The sequence below is a fragment of the Antechinus flavipes genome, chromosome 1 (assembly GCF_016432865.1).
Source record: "Antechinus flavipes isolate AdamAnt ecotype Samford, QLD, Australia chromosome 1, AdamAnt_v2, whole genome shotgun sequence".
In the NCBI taxonomy this organism is placed as follows: Eukaryota; Metazoa; Chordata; class Mammalia; order Dasyuromorphia; family Dasyuridae; genus Antechinus; species Antechinus flavipes.
This window is the reverse complement of record NC_067398.1, coordinates 17,162,559-17,184,492: the sequence shown is the minus strand read 5'-3', so window position 1 is coordinate 17,184,492 and position 21,934 is coordinate 17,162,559. Positions and strand designations below refer to the sequence as shown.

The following is a 21,934-nucleotide window of genomic DNA, read 5'->3' as shown; positions in this document are numbered from 1 at the left end:
CAAGTCAGGCTCGGACGCACAAGTTCCTTCTAAGTCCTGAAGCCTACAGGAAAGATGGCGGAAAACTTCAGAATTAGACCCGCTCCGCGTTACTTTGGGGAGAGCCTCCAGATCTCAGTTCTCACAGCTCTGGCAACAAGGGCCACAAAGACAAAAAAGAACAAAGCCGTCTGAAGCAGACCCGGGTACGTTCCCTGGCATGGAGGGGCCTTCATGGGGAGGGGGAGTGCTGAAAGAAGATGAAAATACGCGGCAGCTGCCTTCTGGCTAATGAAGAGCGTGCCTCCGTGCGGTGTGGGCTAGGCTAGGTGGGAGACACTGGGCAGTCATTTATCTCTGGAGTCTGCTTTGGTGGTCTGTGACAACAGACTCGGCCCTGGCGCCAGAAGTCCTGGATTTGAGTCTCACCTCTGACCCGCCAGATCCTGCAAAACAGGATTCTAATTCCCATTGATAGAGGGAATTTCCTCCTCTGGGAGTTCCCCCCTAAGCCAATAAAACCCTCAGAACAGAGAGATCCCAGAATTAAGAACTAGAAGGGACCTCAGAAATCCTGCAGGAAGACTTCACCAAGATGCAAGGAGGGCCTGAAAGTGACTCGCCAAAGATCACGCAGTTAGCAGGAGATACAGAAGGCAGAATTTGAATTTAGATCTTCTAATTCCAAATGGGAGAGACTCTAAATCACTTCTCAGATCTCAGTCTGATCATCGTCCCTCCCAAGGTTTGTCCCCTGTGCCAGGGGACGTTGTTGGCGGCGACAGCCTGCCCTTCCGCTCCCACCTCCCCCCGCATCCCCGGCCCACGAGCTGACAGAACCTTGCTCTCCTTCTCGGAGAAGGGAGGTCCCAGGCCCGCTCGGCTTACCTGGCTCCAGCTCGGACACGTGGCACTCCTCGACGGCACCCGAGGGGCTGTGGACTTTTGCATCGATCTTGCCTTTGGCCCCATTCAACCTTATCGCAAAGGACGCTGGCTGGTTAACTTTTAATCCAGATTCCTGAGTATTTAAGACACCAGAGGAGTTATCGTTTTCTGGGAGTTTCCTCAGAATTCTTTGGCGCATCCGAATGGAAACCGAGGCCACAGGTTCCCCCACATCAGGCTGTGTCCGTTTTATACAACAGCCGCTGATGACAGGAGAGCTCAGCTCTCAGTTATGGTACGAGGTGATGGGAACTTGGAACTGACTACAAATATGGTCCCACCCCTGGGAGGAGATGGCTCCCTACTTTATCTCCCATTGTGGACTCGTGCTCTTAATTTGCTAGGGGGCTGCTGCGGCAGAGGGGAACGGACCCAGCGCTGCGCTGGCACATGCCCTGTGCGGATAAGACCAGGGCACGGGCCCAACAGCCCACGGAGGGCCGACTAGGGAGTCAACCTAAACCCCAGCTAAGTGGAGGACTTTCCTTAAATCTCAGTGAGGAGCCTTGTCAAGGGTAGCCCTCGGGGCAAGGGGAGCAGCGCCCACATTCTCTGCCCTAGTTTTGGGGACATTTCCTGTATCTGGCCCATGAGACCACAGCTTAGCAGACAGAAGAGTCTCAGGATTCAGAGAGTGAATCCCCCTCATTTAATGGATTGGGAAGAGAAGGTTCAAAGGGGCTAAATGAATTCCCAAAGATATGGCGATAATAAGCCACAGCAGCAGAATCTGACCCAAGAGCCTCTGACTCGAGGGCCAGATTGTTTCCTTGAAAGCGTCTGATTTCCTTGAAAGCGTCTGATTTGTCTTTTTCTATCTGTTCGTTAGGAACACAGAAGTCGTTGCTAGCATGAGGCCATACCCGCCACGGCACGAATCTCGGGCACTCAGGCTTCCCCCCACCCTCATGCCTGCTGACCCCTTGACCACTTAGAACACAGCCACTCTCTTCACATGGTTCCCAAACCCACAACCGGAGCTTATCTGGTCTCCAAGGTCCCCACATCCCTTTTCTTTCCAATACTGGCTCTCATCAATGAAGAATCATGACTCAGTGGCCACCTGTAAGGTTATCGGTATCCCCTAGGCATGTTTCTAGATTAATTCCTCAGGCACAAGACCATACCTGAAACTTCTCCAGGTCTGGAGAATATGCTAAGGCTTGTGATCCATTAGGGACTCGAGATTATTATCCAAATGTCATGATAACAAATCCCAAGTAGGTTTCTTTTTTTTTTCCCTGGGGACCTAAAGGAAGGCTTCTAATGTACTGGGCAGATCCCAGAACAGAACAGAACAGAGTTCACAAAGGATGATTAGGTGGGTGCGCCGTGCTCTGTCTCGGTGGATACCAATGAATTCAAGAGATTATTCTGAGCAAAATTTAACATTTCTTTTAAAAAGTCTCCAAAGAAGCACGAGCAGCTATGGGCTCCCCCCTTTCCTAATTCACAGTAGCGTTTGCCACGCAGATTTACCATAAAGCTGGATACCCCATTCAGCAGAAGGCTGGAGAAGCGGGCCAATACTGAGACAGTCCCCCAACTTTCCATCTCCCCAGGATATAGCAGGCCGATGGGCCGAAGGGGCATTACATAGTGACGGCTCACCCCCAAATACATACTTCTAGCCAAGGCTGTCGAGGAAGGGCGAGCCACTTACATTCCAACAACCTGTCTGTTGGCCCCATAAACCTGAAGAGGGAGATAATGGGGCCAGAGGCTTGAGGACGCATGGGAGACAATCTCCTGCGTCCTGAGCAGATCAGGGCCTTATCTCCCTCTGGAGGCTTGGGTGGCTGGCAAAGACAGGAATTCCTGTCAAGAAGTCTTTAAATGAAACACAAGAAAAACATCAAAACCACGATAACTAATCTGAAGCCTTGTTCTTCTGAGGGATTGGAAGGTGGGGGGGGGAGGGGGGGGGCTTTCCTGATGGGAAGCAGGGCCGAGAGTCGGCTCTGTTTTTAGAGAAGCAAATGGATGTCAGGGAATTACAAGTAACCTCATCATCAATCGCTACTGCGCCTCATTGTGGGTGAGAGATTAAATACAAAGTTGGAATGGGCGCCAAGAACGAGGCAAGACTTCAGGACTGACCAAGAAAAAAAAAAATGTCACTTTCTATAAGATCCTTGCCAAGTTATCATGATTTGGTTGACAAGAGGCTCAGAAGGTTCAGAAATGAATCTATTAGAATGGCCTCGGTACTCAGACCGGTTCTCCCATGAGCTCAGGTTCTACATTCTTTCTCCCGTGGTCCAGACTGACCCAAGGAATGCCCTGAGATAAAAATACAATGCCCATCAATGAGAGACTTTGGGGACTGGCTTTTAGTTTGATGTCCTATAGACAAAAAAGGAAGGGACACCGAGATTCTCTTCCCCTTAGCTTAGAGGACAAAGATTAATTTCCACAAAGAAATACTTGGGCCAGTTGAGAGTCGGCTGTCCAAATACTGTCAGCCAGCCCAGGAAAGGGCTTTTCTAACACGTGAGTGACAAATTCCTCACGGTCTCCAGGCTGGGCTCCCTGGTTAGCTCATCACAGCTCTACTTGGTTCCTGAACGTCTTCCCTCCAACTAGGTCATGGACAGTCTACACTCCCAGCAGCCAAGGTATTAAGAGTTAGTATGTGGGTCCTCAGTCTTTGAAAGAACTAGACCGAGAATGGCACCGGAGAAGGAGCTCTTGTAGTTGGAAGCCAAGGGGCTCTGCTCTTAGCACCATCTTACTTCCCTATAGTTGTAATTCCAGAAGCTTGGCTCATAGCAAGAACGCAACAAATGCCTTCTTTAAAAAAAAAAAAACTGAGCAAAAAAATAAATGTAAAACAAACTGAGTTTGAATCTGAACTTAAACTCACATGCCCACTGGCAAGCTGTAAACCTCTGGGCTGTAGTTTCTTGAGGAATAAAATTGCATAAATGAATAAAAGCTGTCTCAGTTAAAACCTGAGAGCAGGACTGCTGTGAGGGGAGCCCTCGGAAAACGATAGAAGCATTAGAGGCAACGAGAGGACGTGGAGACAAGTTCAAGAGCTGCCTCTGAGACAGACCAGCCGTGTGGTCGTAGGACATTCCCCTTAGGGAGGCTCTCTGGGCCTCCGCCTCTAATTGTGTAAAATCAAGGGGTTGAACGCAATAATTTCTGAGATAAGCCAATTGAAAGCAATGATTCTATGATCGTAGGCAGAACTAACTTAATAGCTTTGATTTTCCCAGCCTGGTGCTTGCTGGTCCTGAAGGCCGGGAGTTTTAGGGGACATACACACACATCCCAGGGCCTATTCTGTGGCTGGAAAAAAAAAGGTAGCCACTGATCTCTGGGACGGACAAGGGGAGGGCAGGTGAAGAACAAGGGCCCGATCAGTCAGTCTGTGGTCAAGCATCTGATGTTTCCTTATGTCTCACCTGAAGGCTCATAACAGTGAGTCTGCGGGCGTCATCGGAAGGGGCGATGATGGGCACCAAGTAGGGGCTCTCTGGGATGTGCTCGTCGTTGAACTTGATCGACACCTCGTAGTTACCTGAGGGACGAGAAAGCCGGCTCGGGTCAGAGCGCCCGCGGGACTGCCACTCCCCGATGCAGCTCAAGCCTCCCGCTCGCCTCGGCTACGTACCGGGTTCTTGAGCGATGTAAGACACGCCGCACGACCCGTTTTTGTGGTCGTCGAAGGCAATCTCTGCCTTACTCGGTCCTTCGACGGCAATCGAGAGACCCCCGGCCCCCGCTTCTCTGGTCCAAATGCTAAATTCGGCTGGAAGGAGCAGACACACAGAAGGTTGTGGTTCAAAGGAAGTTGTCTCCCTCCCCCAGCCCCCTTCCTTTCTGCCCTGAACCCACGAGTCCATCACGTTAGGGAGATTCTGGAGAAGAAATGCCCTTCATCAAGACAGACGAGCGGCTCTCTGACACTAACAGGCAGCGCTGACTGGGGCAGGAAGAGCTTAGATGACTCCCAGCAGTGCCTTGAATGCAGATATTCCCCACTCTACAACTGGCCAATTCAGTAAACATCTATTAAGCACCTACTATATGCCAGGAATACAAAACAAGCCAAAGACGGTTCCTGCGCTCAAGGAGCTACAGCTGGGGACGTCCGAAGTCAGAGCAGAGGAGGAAGAGCCCTGCCCCCCAGCAAGGGGGACATGCAGAAAAAATCTCCCAGAGCTAAGAGATGGAGGACTTTGTTCGTTATTCAGACCAGGGCCAGCATCACTACATTGAAGAGAACATGTGGGGAGTAAAGCATCAATGGAGGGGCTGGGTGGCCCAGTGGATAGAGATTTCTAGAATCAGAAAGACCCGAGTTCAAATTTGACTTCAGAGGCTAATGGTAGGACCCTGGTCATTTACCTTAAATTGCCTCCAAACAACAACAAAAGAACGTACATATATTTTGTTCTATCTCTTCTTTCACAACAAGACAAATGCGGAAATATGTTTTATATGACTGCACATGTCTGACTTATTTCAGACATTTTGCTATCTTGGGAAGTGGGGAGGGGAAGAGAAAAAATTTTGGAACTCAAAATCCTTCAAAAATAAATGCTGAGAGGTGATTCAAGCCAGTTCCAATGATCTTGTGAAGGAGAGAGCCATCTGCCCCCACAGAGAGGACTCTGGGAACTGAGTGTGGAGCACAACATAGCATTTAATTTGTTTTCTAGTTGTTTGCTTCTTGTTGTTGCTCTTTTTTTTTTCCTTTTTGATCTGATTTTTTTTTTGGTGCAGCATAATAACTGTGGAAATATGCATAGAAAAATTGCACGTGTTTAACATATATCAGATCACTTGCCATCTAGGGGAGGGGAGGAATGGGGGGAGAAAAAAATTTGGAACATAAGGTTATACAAGGGTAAATGAATGCTGAAAATTATCCATGCATATGTTTTACAAATACAAGTTTTTTTAAAAAAAAATTAATGCTGAAAATTGTCTTTATTTGTAAATGGAAAAAATAAAGTAGGATTAAGTAAATTTTTTTTGAAAGTGGACTGGAAGGCTTTCAGGCACACTCCCTATGACCCTTGTTCTTAGGTCATCATAAACCTAACATTTCAGACTAGCCTCATGGATCCTCCTCCATTCCATTCCCACCCCCCCACAAGGGAAAGAGACAGGAACAAGAACATTTGTTATAATTACACGTTTGGCAACATCCAGATTTTTCCAGTTTCTAAAAACAATTGACCAGCTGTAGACTGAGAAGTGGAAGGGACCCAAGGGCGTCCCAGAGCTCAGACTCGGTCTGTCTTCTCTCTTCTCATTACATTATCTTACTCTAGGATTTCATCAGTTCCCATGGTTTCCAGTGATCTGCTCTGCTACAGATTTCCAGGCCCACTTATCCACGTCACCTCCAGAGCCACAGTCCCAACTGTCCATCGGGTATCTCAAACTGTCCATCCCACGGCTCTCGTAAACCCAACACGTCCAGAACTGAACTCAGACCCCCCCCCCCCCTTGGGTCTCTACTCCCAGTCCCTCCCCCCATCCAATCCGGGGCCGTTCTGTGGACGGGACCTTCGTCCCCTTCCTCCTCCTCACACCACACCTGGACTACCTCCGGATGACCTTTCTCCCCCCACCCCCCAAGCCCCTCCTCTCTGGACGACCCCCCCTTCCAGAGGCAGAGATCTGACAACATCCTCCCCCCCCCCCCCCGATAAATAAACGCCAGCTGTTTCCATCACCTCAAGGATCAAACAGAAAACCTTCTGCTTGGCGTCCACAGTCCTTTACAAGGGCCCTCCCCTTTCCCGTCTTCTAGGCTTTCACCAAGACCCCAGGCCCCCGCGGGCCCTTCTGCCTCCAGGCATTTTCCCCACGCTGGGACCCCTGGCTGTCCTCGCTCTTTCCCTCCTGGATTCCTTCCAGCTCCAGCTAAAATCCCACCTTCCACAACAGGATTTTCCAGTGGCCCCTCGGGCTTTCTCTCTGCTGATTATCCCCCAAACAGGATGATCCTGGCTACTGCTCGTGTGCACACTGACTGGCTTTGCTCCCCTGAGTGCTCCCCGCTGGGTTCCTAACAGCCCAGTCAGGATCGCCCAGGAGGGGAGCACCCTCACAGGACAGCCCTCAGAGAGCCCTTGGGGGGCTTTGCTCCCCTGAGTGCTCCCTGCTGGGTTCCTAACAGCCCAGGTCAGGATCACCCCCGGGAGAGCACCCTCACACAGCCCTTACGGGGCTTTGCTCCCGAGTGCTCCCCGCTGGGTTCCTTACAGCCCAGTCAGGATCTCCCACGAGGGGAGCACCCTCACAGGACAGATCTCAGAGAGCCCTTGGGGGCTTTGCTCCCTGAGTGCTCCCCGCTGGGTTCCTCAGCAGAGGTTTCCACCTTTCCTGCGTCTCACCGTGGCCCCCGAAGACCTGCCCTGGCCTATCTGCACTGCTGGGGACCCGGGGAGGCCCCCCTGAAGCAGGCCACGGGGGCTGCCTGTTCCTTGTTCTAGGAGACCCCGTGCAGCGCCGCGGCTCACCTGGCACTCCCGCTTCTCCTCTCTCGAGGCCGGGGCCCCCGGCGCGGACTTTCTGGGCACCCCCTTCCCCGAGGGGCCCAACCGTGAACTGGAAGGGGCTTCCCGTCACGTGCTGCCCTCGGTACTTGACGCTCACTGTGTGCACGCCCATCTCCTGGGGCACGAACCGGACACAGTGGGAGCTCTTGCCCACGGGCACGATCTCGGCCTCCGTCGTGCGGCCGGAGGGGCTGGTGACGTGGGCAGACATGTCTGCGCTGTCTATTTCTTGGGGGGAAAAAAGAGTCTATGTGATAAATGACATTACGTATGATACTGCATTACCAGTGGGGAGGGCACGGGGGCCACGCGGCACCGGGCAAGATGGTCGTCCTTAGAAGGTAAGCGCCATGCGGGCAGGAGTCTTCCCGGCCCACAGCACTCAGTCGGAGCTTAATAAATGCTTGCGGGTGGACTCGTGAGGCTCTCGGTGTTTTCCATCATGAAAACAGCCCAAATGACGGAACGGAGCAAGCCATCAATTAGCACTAATTGGATACCAGGGTCTGAGCTGAGGAAGGAAAAGGCAGCGGGGAGGGGGTGCAATCGGGCTGCTTTGGGAACAGTTTCTAAGGCGCTCTTGCCGTGGTCCAGCCTTCTGCAGTGGGGGGAGGAGGGGAGCCCTTTGCTCACGAGCAGCGGGGGCTCTGCCCACCCCAGTGACCAGTATTTGAGGCCCGCTGCCGCGCGTGGCCGTCCGTCTGTCCGAGGCCCGGGGCCCCCTTTCTTGGCTGAGCAGGGATGAGACAGAGCAGCCGTGGGCCTCCGCAGGGGACTGGTCCCCCCAAGGCCGCGGCCGGCCCTTCAGCGTTCAGGCCTCTGACCGCACACCCGCCCCGGCTTACCGGGGATTTTCAGGTTGAGGTCGCAGATGCTCCCAACGGTCGCCACTGACGGCGCCCGACTTGGGCGCGTGATGCTTTCCTTGACCCTGCCTTCTCCGCTGATTTTCACAGTGAAGGGACTCCCTGGAAGGAAAGGGGGAAAGGGGGTCTCGAAGCTGCGTGAGGGAGGGTACGCGCCCCAAGAGCTTAATGCGAGCAAATCCCAGCAAGGCGCACAGCTGGCTCACGTACCTGGGACGTGTTCGTCTGCAAACTTGGTGGACACGATGTACACCCCCGGCACCGTGGGGAAGTAGGACACTTTGCAGGTGCCATCTTCAAGGTCTTCCGTCTGGATGTCCACCTTGCTGGGGCCTTCCACCGCCAGGGATATGCCGCCGTAACCTGAAGGACACACGTCCCGGTTTGTTGAACCAGACACCCCAAATTGCCCGATCAGAAAAGGCAGAGGCTCGAGCTGCGGTCGTTGCCGTGCACGCCCTCACTGATCCGGCCCCCGTGGCTGGTGCTTCTCATGTACCGCAGCCCCCCGCCCCTGCTGGAATTCTGAGGGCCCAACCCCAGGAAGGGAGATCCCGGTGCCCAGGCCCTTTCTGACAAGTGCATCCCCAAGGCCTCGGGGGACCACAGGACGGTGCCATCACAGGCCTGGAGGCCCAACCTTTCCTTTGCACCCACGAGGGCAGAGACTTGTCCACACAGCTGCTAATGCCCGTGCAAGAGTAAAGCCCGGGACCCTCGGCTCCGGCACCCTGCCCTGGGCCGGGATGCCTCAAGGGGAACGAGCCAGACTTCCAGATACGCAGTGACGGCGGGGGCTTAGCGGGCCAAACTACCAGCCTGTTACAGGGCAGGGAGGATGCTGCTTCGGGGGAGAGGGAACCAGACTTTCCCCAGCAGACTGACCTGCATCCCTCGTGTCAACAATGAAGTCGGACATTTCAAAGGTGCGCCCTTCACTCAAGCCCCGGCCCGAGACCTTGGCCCTCCGGGCGTCCCCGATCTCGGACTGAACCACCATGATGGAGACCGGGCTGTTGGCCACGTGGCTGCCATTTTTCTTAATGCTGACCAGGTGTTCCCCGACTTCCCGGGGGATGAAAGAAATGCCTGAAAGAAATGGAAGCCAGGGGTTTGGGGAGTAGAAGGGGAGCACGAACCCGGCCCTTCCTGACAAGTTTCACAAAGAGAGTTCTGTCCCCTGGGCAGCTTGGTGAAGTCTGCGCTTCTCAGAATCATGGTTTTAAAAACTAGGGGGAAATGTTAGATTTCAGTTCAAAGTCAGGGGAAATTAAAATGTAATTTCTTTTTCCTAACCAAGCGAACCTTCTGAAATCATATTCCCCAGATTGAGACCCCCGTGTTACAGCACCAGCCATTTCAGGAACACTATAAACACTGAGGAGGAAGGAAAAAAAGGAAAGCATTTCATCCGAGATTTGTTTTTTCCAAACGTGCCAAAGGCAGCCTCAGAATAAAAGGAATCACAAGACACAAGATGCCGGGGCATCGGGCCAGACCATCTCTGGGGGACCAAGCCGTCCGTGCAGAAGGAAATCCCCCGCCCGCCGCCACCTGACAAGTGGACATCTCCCTAGGCGTTAGGCGGAGACCTCCGGAAGGGGCTGCGGCCCCACTTCTCCTCCCACCAAAGACAACAGAGAGACGCCGGGAGCCAGGAGCTGGGAGCCCACTCACCAATGTGGTTGTTGGGGAGCCTCTTCAAGAGGCAAGGCTCGTCGCGCCCGGACGGAGCTTTGATGCTGGCGGTCAGCGTGCTCAGGTCGGTCTCGCTGATGTCCAGCAGGAAGTCGGCAGCCGAGCCCAGCTTCACTTGGGAACATCTCCTGTTGTTATCTGGGGGGACACGGACACACACACCACGGCTCAGAGGGATCCCTCCGGGCTTTCCCCTACAAACAGCACTAACTGCGAGACCGCCCTTAGCTCTAAGTAAACCTCCCAGGGTCCCACGGATGCTGCAAGGAACATCCTCCGGACCAGATCTCGTTACACGTCAGCAGCTGTGGAGGCTCAGGAAATGGCCCAAATCTCCTGGAGAGGAAGCGCCCCCAGGCAGCAGGGAGAGGGGGGACAAAAAGGTCTCTGTCCCAGGGCCCTCCCACCTCCACATCCAGGGGGCACAAGGACCCATCAAAGCACAAGGAGCAGCCAAGACGCAAAGCCCCTCCCCTGGCTCCTCCCCTACCTGTGATCTTGGCGGTGAAGGGGCTGCCGGGTATGTGCTTGTCGTTGTACTTCACCAGGATGCTGTAGTCCCCGGGGAGCGTGGGCAGGTAGGTCACTGTGCAGGTGCCGTCCTTGTTGTCGATGCAGCTGATTTCAGCCTTGGAAGGCCCCTCGATGGCCAGGTCCAGGCCCCCTATCGGACAGAAAAGGGGCCTCGCTCTTAGGGGGAACGGGGCCAGAAACTGCAGAACATGAGGGGGCAGCGAGTCCCGGTCGTCCACGGGGGCAGAGGGGACGTCCCAGGGCAACTCTGCCATGCAGAGGGCCCCCGTGGGGTGGGAAACCCCCCTGGGCTCCAGCCTGGGCTTCTGCCCAGTCAGGAAAACGGGGAAACTCCCCGGTACGTCAGCCACACCACCCAATCCTGTGTTAAACAACTTCTTAAACAACCAGACAGTTTTATTAGGTTAGAATAGTGCTGTGAGTGGGAAATACTGAGCTGGTGGAGTCAGAAAAATAAGGAGACCCCGACTTGTGAAGGAAGAAGCTCCCTACCTTCAGAGGAGCAGAAGACAACAAACAAGTACATTATTATGGTCTTAAATACATGTTCATGATAACAGAGATGTGTGTGTGTGTGTGAATGTGAGTGTGTGTGCGAGTGTGTGTGCGAGTGTGTGTGTGTGTGTGTGTGTCTGTCTGTCTGTCTGTCTGTCTAGATCTCCATGCTTAATTGTAGCCTTCCAGGGCTAGGGGTAAAAAAAAGGGAAAATAATAAAAATAAAAAGCAGCCAGCAGAGAACAAAAGAAAACCTCCAAGGAAACAAAGGAGGACAGCTCTCGGCACAACGGCAGGATTCCCTTTAGAGGAACAGAAAGGCATTGCTCGATATTCTGAATCCTCTTCTCATGTTCTGCTGTGCACATGGCAATGGGTTTTTCCTTTTCTTATTTTGTTAAAGTTTAAAATTAAAAATTAAAAATCACTGCAAATTGTCAGAGAACGCCACGGGCCTTAGGAGAACGAGGCAAACCAAGACCACACCAGGTTCTGTGTCTCGGGGTGCACAAAGTCGCTGCCGTACTGAGATGTGGGGGAGAGTGCCCCAGTACCGCCCCCGCTACCGGTGCCACGGCGACCCTTCCACGCCTCAGCCCAATGAGAAAGGCGCCGAGACCGATGGTAGGGGGCGTGAAAATTTAGGCCCACAGCCATGGAAGAGGGAACCAGGAAGGACTTTACTGCATATAGACAATTACATGTAAACTCATTTATTTAAGAGGAATTCATTCTGTAAATATACATGAATATGAATACGCACATAAATGTAAAATATTATACACACACACACACATATATATGGAAAGGCTTCATTGGCGGTAATTTATTTTGTGGATATGTATATGAATATACACATATATATCAGGCAGGACTTCATCAGAGTTTATTTTGTGGATATTATATTCCTATATTATATACATACTCTTATTATTACATTAATATATATGTGTATATACACACACACACACACATCATGTTATATGTCTGCAAGAAAGACTTTATTGGAAGTATTGATTTTATACATGTGTGTGTATGTATGTGTGTGTGAGTGAGTGTGAGAGTGTGTGAGTGTGTACACAGCGGGCTGGGTTGGGAAAAGGATCAGAATTTCAGGCCGTTTGGACTGAAAGTCGAGTTCAGGGCCTCCTGTTCTATGAACGGGCTTGAACAGATGAGGCAGAGACTTACGAGAGATCGGGATCCTCGGACCTCCCAGCAGGAATCCCCGCCCTCACCCAGGGGCGCCCAGGGCAGCAGACGCCAGGGTCCCCCCACGCCCGCGGCACTCACCCTCTCCTGCATCCTCTGTGACGATGGTGAAGGTGGCCGTCTTGTTGGCGACGCCGTACACCAGGCCGGGCCCGTACGCTGACACGCTGCCGCTGTTGGGGTAGTTCACGTAGAACTGGAGCGGGCTCTCTAAGTTCCCAAAATGAAAAACAAGGGAGGAGCCGTCAGGTCGCCTCTAGCAACCCGAGCTCCCGATTCACCAGGTTTAAACCTCTGCTCCATCTCACTCTCGGCCGGATCACAAACCCCGAGGTGCCAGGGGCTGCTTGGGGGCTGGGCGCGGCAGCCGGCTCACTAACTAACTGGAACCCCCCCGCCCGGCCCAGATGCGCAGAATGGAGCCTCCTCTCCGAGCGGCGAGCGGCCGGGGAGCGGCCCCGGAGGCAGGACTTCCTAAACCCAAGGCTAGCCGGCTAAACCAGCAGGCCACTGGCTCGGGGTTTTCTCCTCTCCCTGGATCAGGAAGATACTCTACTGGCCGTTATTCAGTGAAGTGTAAAGCAAGAGGGGAAGTCAGGGAAAAGCTTGGGGTTCTGTAAGAAAATCCAAAGAAATGGGCCTTTTTCACAATTTTAGAAAAATGGGAAAAAATTGGCTAGACTTGGGATCACACTCCCCTAAACTCTATAAGCCAGGAGGGGGGAAGCAGGTACAATCAAGTGTGCTTCCCCCCCCTTTTCCAGTATGCTTTTTTTAATAAAGCCTTTTATTTTCAAAACATAGGCATAATTTTCAACTTTCGCTCTACTCTTGCAGAACCTCCTATTTCCCCTCCCTTTCCCCCAGAGAGGTTGACCACGTGCAGTTCCTCCATACGCAATTCCACATTTATCATGGAGGGAGTTCTCTCCCAGCGGCTCCGTCCTGCCCCTTAACGTTTGCTTCTCTAAGCCAGGCCGGGCCGACCTCGCTCCTCACACTTTCCTTTGTTTCCCTCCTTTCGTCTACGTCCCTGATTCGGGGGCAGCCGCAGGGATCCGTTCCAAGCGCTCCCTCCCAGAGCCCGAGACCAGCCTGGCGAGACCAAAGCCCGCTCGACTACGAGGCCGCGGGTCCCCCGGGACCCTTAGCGCCCACTGGCCCCTGAACTCCTCCCCGCCAGCGCGGCCCAAAGGCGACTCACCGGGGATGTGGTTCCCCATGTACTTGATGTGCATCTCGTGCAGGCCGACCTCGGTGGGCGCGTAGCGCACCGTGACGGTGCCGTCCTTGTTGTCGACGATCTCGGGGGCGGCCGTCTTCCCGGAGGGCATGTGCACCTCCCCTGGGGAAACAGAGGCAGACGAGGGGCTTCAGGGCGCGAGCTCCGGCGGTTTCCCCGGAAGGGGCGGATGCTGCGGCTGGAGAGGCCTTTAGACCCCCCAGTTTGGGGCGTCCCGAGCCGGGCACGCGGCACAGACACAGCCCGAAAGCTGCCGGGCCCCGTATCGCGAGAAGATGGCGGCCAAATGCTCCCCGTGGCGCTCCTGCAGAGCAGCGGCGTCTGGGATTTCTTCTCGGCGCCTTACTCAGGCAAGAACCGACCGGAGAGAGCCGGGCTCGAGCAGGGACTCAAGGAAAGCCCCACTCTCAGATAACGACAATCAGGGGAGTAACGACAACGGGCGTGGAAAGTGCGGGCGTTAGCCTGGGAAGCGGGAGCTGTTCTCATCCCCGTTTTCCAGAAGGAGGAACTCGGGGAGGAGGACGGGACATCACTTGCCCAGTCACACAGCTAGAAAATGTCTCGGGCTCTGGATGTGAACCCGGGTCTTCCTGCCAGGAGGCTCGATGCTTTTTAAAAGCAAAAGCCGTCCTTGCCGCCCAGCCCTCAACGATAAAAAGTAAACCCAGAGTGGGCTTGGAGGAATGCGGAGCAAAGAGGGGTTCCTGGGTCATCTCTGCAGCGAGGGGACTGTGGGAGGACGGCACACCGAGGGTGGCTAAGTCAGCCTGGCCTGGAGGGCCCGGGAGGCTGTCCCGAGCAGGGAGCCAAGGGAGCACCGAGAGTCCGAGAGGCTGTCCCGAGCAGGGAGCCAAGGGAGCACCAGGGAGCCAAGGGAGCACCGAGAGTCCGAGAGGCTGCCCTGAGCAGGGAGCCAAGGGAGCACTGAGGGTCTGAGAGGCTGCCCCAAACAGGGAGCCAGGGAGCCCCAAGGATCTGAGAGACAGGGTGACAGGAGGCAGGGCTGACCGGCTTACTTACCGGTTACTTCTCCCTTCCGTACAGCAAAGGGAATGACCAGGTCAAAGGGCTTAAATCCCAGGCCATTCATGTCACTGACGGGAACGTAGGCTTCTTCCGTCACCTGAAACGGGAGGGGAGAGGCTCAGGCCGGGGGCGAGCAGGGGGGCCCGCGGGACAGCCAGAGGGGGCAGAACAGCTGGTAATTTTGCAAACCGATCACTTGGGGCCCGTGCTCTTCAGAGCCGAATTCTGCCCAACTGAGGAACGTGCCGTGGACGGGCTGAGGTTGCAGCGCCCAGGATTTGGGGGCTCGAGCGTGTCCAGGGGCCGGGACAAGACGCTCCCATTTTGTTTGTAAAATTCCCAGCGGTCCCCAAAGGCGGCAGGGGAAAAAAGCCAGTCTGTGTGGGCCTGTGGGAAGGCCCCCAAGGCTCAGCCTGGAAAGGTCTGCCAGGCCCCAGGAGAAGCAGCGAAGAGCTCGATCTCAAGGAGAAACCAGGGCTGCGGGGGCAGGATCAGAAGCCCCCGCCCCTTCAGCGATTAGGGGTGACCACTGGTCCCCTGGGGCGCGGGCCGTGACATTTAGGCTCCATTAGAAAGCAACAAGCACAGATCCCAGGATGATTCTGAACCCTTCTAACAAGCTACGGATCAACCGGACAGACGCGCGGACGCGGAGACCCCCGGGAAGCGGAAGCGACCCCAAGAAGCAGGCCGGAGGCTCTGAAATGGAAAGCTACGTGAGGAGAGGGGGGTGAAGGAGGGAAAAAAGTGTACCCAAGGGCTGTAGCCGGGGGGACATGCATTTACCGGCGCCTCCTTCATTACGGCAACGTCCTCCTCTGTGGCCTGGTTAGTGGCAAATGGAGATTAGTCGGGTACCCAACCCGGGGGCTCCCCCTGCCCACAGAAAAAACCGAAGACCCTCCCTAGCGAGAAGAGTGGGTGGGGGCGGAAACAGGCCCAAAACTGGCCCAACCCGGTCCTTGTCTGGCTTTATTGAGGGCCCACGTCTCGTGGACATCGTGTCGGGACCAGCAATTGTTACTGTCGGCTTAACGGGCGTGGGTCACACTTACACAGGCCACGTCTCTGAATCTCCCAGGAGCGCGGCTTCAAGCTTATTTACTTTACCTTTCTCATGGGACAGGTGAGGAAACCGAGTCCCAGAAAGTGAAGGGACTTACAGGACTGAGGGATCGCGAGTATAAAGAACATGACATGAAATCAAAATCTTGCCCGACTCTCCATGACCCCAGGGGGGTTTTCTTGGCAACTACTTTGCCAGTTCCTTCTCCAGCTTTTTTACAGATAAGGAAACTGAGGCAAACGGGGTGAAAGGACTTGCCCAGGGTCATACAGCTAGGGAAGTTTCTGAGGGTGGAATTGAACTCGGATGCTCCTTACTTCAGGCCTGGCATTCTATCCACTGTGCGTCTGAACTGCCCTGGGCTCAAATTCTGGCTTTGCCACTTTCCCCTCCGGGTCCCAGTTTCTCCAGTCCCAGTTCTCATGGCCGTGTGCCCCCTTCCCCCTTCCCCCTGCACGGTCCCAGTAGGGGCTGGGCGCAGGCCCCTCCTAGCCAGCCTGGGAGTCCTGGAAGACCCGGGGCACAGGCTGAGCTCTGGGGGTCCCAAGCACCAAGCTTGTGTCGGGGCCGAGGGGTGGCTGGAGAACCTCAGCTCGGGGGGGCCACTGGCTCCCCTCCCTCAGCGCACGTTTGGAGAAACTGAGGCACAGGTGGTTGACTGGGACTGGCAGAGCCGCTGGCCTTTCCAGCACCTCCCGCTTCAGGACAGAAGCCAGGGACCACCAAACCTAACCTGGAGAGTGGAGCTAAATCACCTGATCCTACGTAAGTCCTGCAGTGAGTGGAGGCGTCCTGCTGTCCCCTTACAAGGTACACAAGGGACTTCCTGGAGACAATTGTGCTGATCCGCACTCTTCAAGTTTCTCCTCATTTTCTTGGTAGCGATCACCCGAGAGAGTGAGGGGATTCAATCCCCCCCCCCCCCCCCCGTCCTCCTGGGTTCCATCTCACCTTCTGCGTACTAACTCTGGGCCTCAGTTTCCTGATCACTAAAATGGGGAAGGGGAGGGAGGCCAGAAGAGCTTGGGTCCTCGCCAGCTCCAGGTCTAAGACCCTAAAATCCTTCAGCTTCAAATACGTTCTTCAGGGCGGGGGAAGCTTCCAGGTACGGCCGATGGAACACAGCCTCCCCGTCACTGCTGCCTTCTCCTGAGCATCCCCCCATTCCCACGGGGTCTCAAATTGTCCCTGCTCTCACGTAGGCTGCTGTCCCCTCCCCCCAACTCCCCTTAGCTCAGTGGTTCTCAAGCTTTTGTGTTCGGTATCTTTATCCTATTAAACATTATTGAGGATCTCCCCAAAGCGTTTTTGTTTATCTGGGTTACATTTATAGACATTTACCATATTGGAAAGAAAAACTAGTTTTGAATTTGTAGACCCTCTAACAGGGTTTCAGAGACCCCCAGGATTCTCTAGACTCTACTTTGAGAACCACTGCCTTAGCTGAACCGAATCCAGCCTCTCCAGGTAAAACAGCCGGACAAATCCAACGGAGCCACGATTTCTGAGAGGCCCCCTAATTAAACAAGCTACGCTCACCATCCGTCAGACCTTTTCTGTGCTGCAGAAAGAACCCACGTCAAAATGCAAAGTTAACCTGAGGCTGTAGGGCCCCCTCAGCCCCTCACAACAAAACCCTCAGAGAGTTAAAATAACGTCTACGGGGAAAGGAGAGTATGTGGACCCCAGGGCCCGCCAGCCCGGCACAGAGGAGCCCCGTGTCCCGGGGAGGTCAGCCTTACCATGACGGTGAAGGGGCTGTTGGGAATATCCACGCCTCCAAAGCGCACGTAGATGACGTAGGTCCCGGGCTTGGCTGCCGTGTAGAAGATGTCGTAGGTTCCATCCTCGTTCTCGATGACCTCGGCTTCCACTTCCGCGCCGTCCGGGGTCAGGACCGTGCAGGTCACCTTGCCTTTCCCCGCAGTCTTCGCATCCACCACAAAGCCAACTTCCTCCCCAGTTTTGACGGTGGGTGCGATCCCGGGGCCTAGAAAACAGGCAAAGCTCAACCAGAGCAGAGCAGGTGAAAGTGCTTCCAAATTCCCAGCATCCCCGGGCAAGCCCCACGTCCCAGCAGGAGAAGACCACAAGGATGGTTGGGGCCAGACTGTGGAACCCCAAGCTAACGGACCCAGGGACGTGCCCTCCCAGGCGGGAGGAGGAAATTTTATGGGGGCTCCGGTGGACCCCGATGGCAGGGACAATATTGGGGATGCAATTTGTCCTTAAGTTTCTAAGCGGAGGAACACGGGACTGACTCCTCTGATTCTAAAGGAAGCCTTCCTCCTTGGGGAACAGGAACTAGAGGTTCGTGGAACAAACCGGGGAGACCAGAAGCTCTTAGAAGGCAGGGAGAGTCTTTAAAATTCCACAACACACAGTACACAGCAAGTGTTTAATAAATGCTTGCTATTTATACCTTCTGAATCCAATTCTCCCTGTGCAACAAGAAAACTGTTCAGTTCTGCACACATATAGTGTATCTAGGATATACTGTAACCTATTCAACATGTAAAGGACTACTTGCCATCTGGGGGAGGGGGCGGAGGGAGGGAGGGGAAAAATCGGAACAGAAGTGAATGCAAGGGATAATGTTGTAAAAAATTACCCTGGCACGGGTTCTGTCAATAAAAAGTTATTAAAATAAATAAATAAATAAGATTAAAAAAAAAAAAATAAATGCTTGCTGAATCAAATATTTCCTTGGCCACTAAGGACATTTAGGCAAGTTAAAAGGTAGACTCAGACTGGAAACTAACAGGCTATCTCTATTGCACCCTCAAGTGGACAGGTTATCATAAAGGAAACATTTTTTCCCAGGGAAAAGATGAGTCTCCGGTTCCTGAGTTAGCAGAGAAATGCGCTGCCTTGGGCTCCTGCCCCTCGCATCCATTTTTAAATACTTCCTCTTCACACCTAGAGGTGGACAGCTCAATCCCCGGCGGTGGTGGTTGTCTCCAGGGGACCCTAATTTGTCCCTAACTCTGTGAAGAGCCGGAAGCCGCCGCTGCCCCCTCGTCAGCAACTACAGAGAGTCTGATGAGGGCCCACCAGGACCGCAGCCCAGAACCTCTCCCACCCGCCCACGGCCCAGAACCTCGCCCACCAGGACCGCGGCCCAGAACCTCGCCCACCAGGACCGCAGCCCAGAACCTCTCCCACCCGCCCACGGCCCAGAACCTCGCCCACCAGGACCGCAGCCCAGAACCTCTCCCACCCGCCCACGGCCCAGAACCTCGCCCACCCACGGCCCAGAACCTCGCCCACCTGTGGCCATGCACTTGCTGGCGTCTCCAGTCTGCGTGGCCCGGATGCGGTAAGGAGAAGAAGGGATGTTGTCCCCGCCGTACGTGACCCCGATCAGATAGCGGCCCGTCTTGTCCGGGAGGTAGGTCACGGCGTAGGTGCCGTCTTTGTTGTCGTGAACATCGGCCCTTTTGGGCTTTCCTTCTTGGTCCTGCGCGTTTACAACAAACAAAGCCGGTCAAAACTTCCAGGAACCATTCACAGGAAGCACGGCCCTCTCTAGCACTCAACTGAGACCCTGAGTGAGCTGAGGAAGGGTGGTTGTGGGGGGATTTTTCAGGTCTCCTTTATTGCGCAGAGGAGCGAGGATTCCCTTTTCTCTCCCGAAGATGAGCTCAACACAAAGGCAATAACTACGTCACTGGGTACTCGGAGGATGGGTCGCGTCAACAAGGGAAGGGTGGTGGGGCAAGAACGGCCCGGGCCCCCTCCCCCAGCCCTCTGACTTCCGGAGGTTCCCTGCCTCGCTCCCCTGCCTCAGCTCCCTCAGCTGTGAAAGGATGCCCTGGACTGGAGGCTCTCAGAGGCTCCTCCTGGTTTCCGGGACCGGCCGAACGTGAAAGGAAGCCGAAGCTTACCGTTATCTGGACAGCGAGGGGCCCGATTCCTGCTTTTTTGGCATCGATCGCAAACTCCACGGGCAAGCTGGCCGGGACCCCGTAGGAGCTGAGCCCGGGGCCGCTTGCGGTCACTTTGCTGGCGTCGTACGTGGGGAGGACCTTGACCTTAAAGGGACTGAATACAGGGGAAGGCGCCGGTCATTCCCATCATCTCACCTCATTAAGGAGCTTTGTTCAAATGCTAAAGTGACTGGGGGATGAACCTTCCACAAGCAGCAAGTGAGAGGGTCGAGATCCGGACCTGGGGCTCAGGGGAGACCGGCCACATCGACTTCAAACTGCGTGTACCTGAGCCCGCGGAAGCTGAATCGGGGGGACCGGGATAGAGCCTGGGGCTGGGGGACACTCGGGGCGGTGCATGTGGAGGAAGGCCCCGCGGGGCAGATGGAGGAGCTGAGAGTGGCCACACAGGCAGGGGGAGGGAAGCCCAAGGACGCGAGAAAACTCGGACCGGAGAAGGCCGGAGCAAGAGCTGAGGGGCAGAGAGCCGGAAGGGGCCGCAGAGTTTGGCGGCAACGAGACCACTGGGCCGCATGGCTTCGTGGGAAAGGTCCTGCTTCAGAGGGTTACAAAGTGTGAGTGGGGAGGACGCGGAGGCACTCGGCAGAGAGAGCGAAGGGGAAAGGGAAGGGGAGAGACAGAGCCCCCGGGGAAAGCCTGTCCAAGCTGCTTATGTTCTCCTTCCTGCAGCACGAGCTCAGACACTCATTTCTCCTGTGATCCAGCACCGAGCCAGCCCCTCTCCGCACTCCGCGCATCTGCACCAGCCGTCCCCCATGCAAGGGAGGCCCTTCCTCCACCCCCATGTTTTCCAGACTCACCTCAAATCCCACCTTGTGAAGGAAGCCCTCCCCGGGCTGCTTCCGCCTCCTTCCCCCACCCGGGTGCTTCCCACCCGGTTTCCCCACTGAGAACTGTTCGCATGTGGCCCCCGTTTGGCCCGGAGGCCCCGGCAGCTCGGAGCACAGGGGCTGCCCTTACCTGTGGGGGACGTCCTCGTCGGCGTACTTGACAGACAGCATGTACGGGCCTTCCTGCGAGGGGGTGTAGGTGACGGTGTGTGTGCCGTCTCCGTTGTCCGTCACAGTCACCGGCTCCACCAGGCCTAGGGAACAGACGGGACGGCTCTGAAAGGGGCTTCCCCCGGGAAGCAGCACCTCCCAGCACCGGCCCTCCGGGCGTCCGGGGCCGACCCCAGGGCCCTCAGCAGAAAGGGGCTCCCTCCCTGTGCTCCTGGGGAGGGGGCACTCGAATCCCAGTCTCTCCTGGAGGACCCTAATGAGACAGCTTTGGCTCGCGGGCCATTAACCCCAGTTAATGCCATCATGCAGCTACCAGTGGGTTAGTGTCCCCAGCACGTGCTGACGGTGAGGCTCAAGGAGGCAAAGTCTCCCCAGGTGGCAGGAGACAGTGCCCGGTGCTGCCATCGGGGGTGGAGGGAAGCTCTGAGGAGACCACGGCTGGGCCGGGGCACGGGGGGGGGGGGGGACAAGGGGCAGAGAAGCTTCTGATCATATGCAGCTCAAAGCAAGGGAGCAAAGGGCAAAGCGGCCATTGAGACAAGGCGGCCATCGTGGTAAAGCGGCCATCATGGCAAAGTAGCCATCGTGGCAAAGCAGCCGTCCTGGGAAAGCAGCCATCGAGACAAGGCAGCCATTGTGGCAAAGCGGCCGTCGTGGCAAAGCAGCCATTGTGACAAGGCAGCCATCGTGGCAAAGCGGCTGTCCTGGCAAAGTGGCCATTATGGCAAAGCGGCCATCGTGGCAAGGCAGCCATCCACGGTGCTACAGGGAGCCACGCTGTTTCAGAAAATGGTACTGCTCCCCCCCAGCTCCCCAAAGCCTCAGCCCTCCCAGGGCAGTCGCTGTGAGTTGGGCAAAGCTGAGGCAACGAGCGGAAGCTGGACAGACAAACGGACGAGCAACGCGCATGATGTGATTGTAGCGGCCAATGTGAAACTGCAAACCTGTCTCATTAAAGTCACCCTGCTGGTCACCTCTAAAGAAATCTGACAAGGCCTTCAATGGGCTGCGCCGGGCCTGGGAGTCCACCTCGTCCGCTGGAATTAAAAAGCCATCACTTGGGGGCACTGGGATCCCCGGGGCAGGGTCCCCGCTCCCCTTCCTCAACGACCCATCAGGCAAGGACGGTGCAGCAGAACGGGCCCATTCGTCTGGACCACTCTCTCTTCGGGGGTCGGTGACCCCGGGGGGGCGAGGCTGCCCAAGAGGGAGCCAGGTGACCGAGGGGGTGGAAGCCTCTTCTCTAACGAGGGCCCCGTGCCCAGGGGCCAAAGAGCCATCAGGAGGAAAACATCCGGAACGCAAGAGCAGGAGCAGCTCGAGGGCTAAAAGAAGTTTGCTCAGAGCAAAACGAGCAGAACCAGGAATACACCGTACAAAGGAAG

At 55.3% G+C, this 21,934-nt stretch overlaps 1 protein-coding gene across 3 annotated transcripts in view; it reads right to left on the bottom strand.

Moving 5' to 3' along the window:
- FLNB (filamin B) overlaps positions 1 to 21,934 on the bottom strand; it is a 130,337-nt gene that overhangs the window by 11,145 nt on the left and 97,258 nt on the right. The window contains exons 26-43 of one of the 3 annotated variants that reach the window (XM_051979655.1): positions 21,494 to 21,586; positions 20,509 to 20,632; positions 19,486 to 19,642; positions 18,869 to 19,058; positions 17,341 to 17,588; positions 15,286 to 15,357; positions 14,527 to 14,629; positions 13,465 to 13,605; positions 12,342 to 12,470; positions 10,509 to 10,682; positions 9,998 to 10,156; positions 9,206 to 9,409; positions 8,531 to 8,683; positions 8,300 to 8,422; positions 7,416 to 7,682; positions 4,550 to 4,687; positions 4,341 to 4,456; positions 868 to 1,000 (exon numbers count right to left, since the gene is read on the bottom strand). In XM_051979655.1, the coding sequence (XP_051835615.1) occupies positions 868 to 1,000; positions 4,341 to 4,456; positions 4,550 to 4,687; positions 7,416 to 7,682; positions 8,300 to 8,422; positions 8,531 to 8,683; positions 9,206 to 9,409; positions 9,998 to 10,156; positions 10,509 to 10,682; positions 12,342 to 12,470; positions 13,465 to 13,605; positions 14,527 to 14,629; positions 15,286 to 15,357; positions 17,341 to 17,588; positions 18,869 to 19,058; positions 19,486 to 19,642; positions 20,509 to 20,632; positions 21,494 to 21,586 (2,724 nt within the window). The remainder of the gene's footprint in view (positions 1 to 867; positions 1,001 to 4,340; positions 4,457 to 4,549; positions 4,688 to 7,415; positions 7,683 to 8,299; positions 8,423 to 8,530; positions 8,684 to 9,205; positions 9,410 to 9,997; positions 10,157 to 10,508; positions 10,683 to 12,341; positions 12,471 to 13,464; positions 13,606 to 14,526; positions 14,630 to 15,285; positions 15,358 to 17,340; positions 17,589 to 18,868; positions 19,059 to 19,485; positions 19,643 to 20,508; positions 20,633 to 21,493; positions 21,587 to 21,934) is intronic. The other 2 variants (XM_051979659.1, XM_051979646.1) reach the window with 2 other exon arrangements.